General features: G+C 42.4%; 1 protein-coding gene across 1 annotated transcript in view; it reads left to right on the top strand.

The window, feature by feature from the left end:
• The first annotated feature begins 626 nt into the window (after window positions 1-626).
• Window positions 627-2,566, top strand: part of LOC108689800 (TWiK family of potassium channels protein 18-like) — a 52,765-nt gene continuing 50,825 nt past the window's right edge. The window contains exons 1-2 of the mRNA XM_018196735.1: window positions 627-992; window positions 2,118-2,403. Coding sequence (XP_018052224.1) covers window positions 627-992; window positions 2,118-2,403 — 652 coding nt within the window. The remainder of the gene's footprint in view (window positions 993-2,117; window positions 2,404-2,566) is intronic.

The following is a 2,566-nucleotide window of genomic DNA, read 5'->3' as shown; positions in this document are numbered from 1 at the left end:
GACGGAAGTGCCCGTGCTATGTACGATCGAGCGTCCCTTTGCTGTCAGAAGATTCTCCCAGGACATCATTCAGTTGAACGATTTCGACCGCGCCTCATAATAAGAAAGCGACAACAGTGACGAAAATCATAGTGACATCTGGCCGAATGACGTCGGTGAATTTGAGTGGTAGTCGAAAAAACGCAAAGAAAGATCCGTCCCTTAGATTATAGCTCGCGCGAAACTTCAGTCATGCGGCTGTGGCGATTGAGTCTACGAGATTCGAGGATACGTGTACGAAGAAAACCCTATTATAAATCTCCGTTCCTGCCGAGAATCTTTGTTATCGTGAAATATGATAATCCGAGATAATTTTATGCGCAATCGTGACGAACGAATGAATGTAAGCAAATAGTGAACGAATTAGCGATCGCACTCGAACAGGTAACAAAGTGTAAAATCTTTGATACTCTGTCACGTGCGTCACTGAAAGCCGATGAAGCTTTCGTCTTCGGCTGTTAACTCCATCATCACCAAAAATAAGTGGTAGATGGCAAATGCGCGCGTACGACGACATATCCGGCGATAAATGCGAAACTGACGGCGACAGGACTCGGTGACTTTGTAGATAGAACAAACAAGAGAAGATGGAGAAGGACAACGTTAGACATTATAGAGCTTACGAGGGCTTCAAGCCGGCGAATAACGGCAATACCTCATCTCTAAAGAGATCGACGTCGGATCGTTCGAAGACGCACCCATCTCGCCAAGTGAGATGTTTGTGCTTCGGCGGTGTACCTGACAAAGCCAGCCAGCATTCTTTCTTGAAGGGGTTTATCATAAACATCGGAATATGCTCCCTTCTTGTGGCTTATACCCTATTGGGCAGTTTCATCTTTCTGGCTATCGAGAGTGGGACCATTGATGGTGTTGGCCTGCAACAGAGGACTCTGGCCACGACGATAGCTGGAAATCAGCATACTAGAAGGAACACCAGCGCTTGGATAAAACAGGTGAGAGGATGAAATGCTCTATACATTTACTATATCTTGATTCTTTTCATTAGAAATTTTACTGTAGTAGTACTTTCGTAGTAATTTTGCTATCTTTTCTTTGAGAAATATCGTGCTGCACTCTTTTAATGCGAGTGAAAAATATTGGAATATATTTTAAATCATGCGCAACTTCCTTTTCAAGAAGTATCCTCGTTATGCTCAAATGTAGTTGTAAATCATAGACTATAAGAAGTTATGTGACCACTCAACAAAGATATATGAAACTGTTTTTCGAACATAAAAAGTCATAGATATATTTCTTAATAACTGTGTAGGATGTGTACATGCAAGCAAGTGCAATAAAAGTAAGAATGATAGCAGAAGAGTAAACAGATTTGTCGATACACTATGAGCACATGACAGTTGTCGTTACCGTTGTCGCGAACGTAAGCCATGAACTTGTTTTTGCTTCTCTTTCCCTCGAGGAGGAGCAAACAGTTCCGGCGGCACCAGCTCTCGATTTATCGTCACGTCTCCGGTTTCATTCCGCTTTTCTACCTGAGGTGACCTCAGTGAACCCGAAGTCAATCGAATTATCGGTGCGTTCTGGCGCGAGCGCTCGTTTCAACGAAGTTTTATCGATTGTGCTTTCTTTCCGCTATCCTTACGCTTTACAGGAAAAGCGTATTCCCCGAGGACATCGGCACAAAGGCTGCTGTCTGTTGCTTCCGGCCAATAATAGCAACAACGAATTGTTCTCTCGATAGCAATCGCTCATCGGCAAACGATTGAATATTCGTGTTCTTTTTATAAATAATTCTTCTGATTTTAATGTTACTCCACTAAAAAAAAAAACAATTTTCTCTTGCGTTTTATTAACTTGCCTCTTGTCTGTGCAAAACTTCTGAATTTTCTGCTGTCCAATAACGAAGCAATTACACAGAGTTCACCATTTGTCACAAGATGTAAAATTCGAAACATGCTGCATTCAAATCCACCTGACGTGTGTTAATTAACGAGCGCGCGCGAATTTAATTTAATCGACAGTATGTCAATTATAATCTTATAAGACGAACATAGTCTACGATATACCTGACGACATTTCAAACATCGCTTAATTAATAACTTTTGCTGTGATGAAAGATGAATCACGAGGCCCGGACGAAGACCGTGGAGAACATATGGATAATCACGGAGCATTTGAACGTTCTCTACCGTGAGAACTGGACGAAATTGGCCGACCAGGAGATTGCACGATTTCAAGAGCAACTAGTGAAAAGGATCACGGAGGACATGATGGCGACCCAGAATGCCGGGACATACACCGGGAGTTCTACCAGCGAAACTGTAACGGAACGCCGTGTGCCGGAATACGAATGGAACTTTGCAAAGGCGTTTCTCTATTCTCTGACAGTGCTCACCACAATCGGTAAGTTTCAGACGTAATTAATTAATTATAATGTCGCATGCATTTTGTTCGCGCTTTAGTGCGACGCCTCGCGTTTCATTCTCTGAACGTAATGAGATTCCAACGAACCAAAACTATGTCAAAATGCGGTATCATATGTCAACTGCAGAAACTAGAAATTACA

The sequence above is a fragment of the Atta colombica genome, unplaced genomic scaffold, assembly GCF_001594045.1.
Source record: "Atta colombica isolate Treedump-2 unplaced genomic scaffold, Acol1.0 scaffold277, whole genome shotgun sequence".
NCBI classification, from domain to species: domain Eukaryota; kingdom Metazoa; phylum Arthropoda; class Insecta; order Hymenoptera; family Formicidae; genus Atta; species Atta colombica.
The sequence above is the reverse complement of the archived record's forward strand: the minus strand, read 5'-3'. Positions and strand labels throughout refer to the sequence as shown.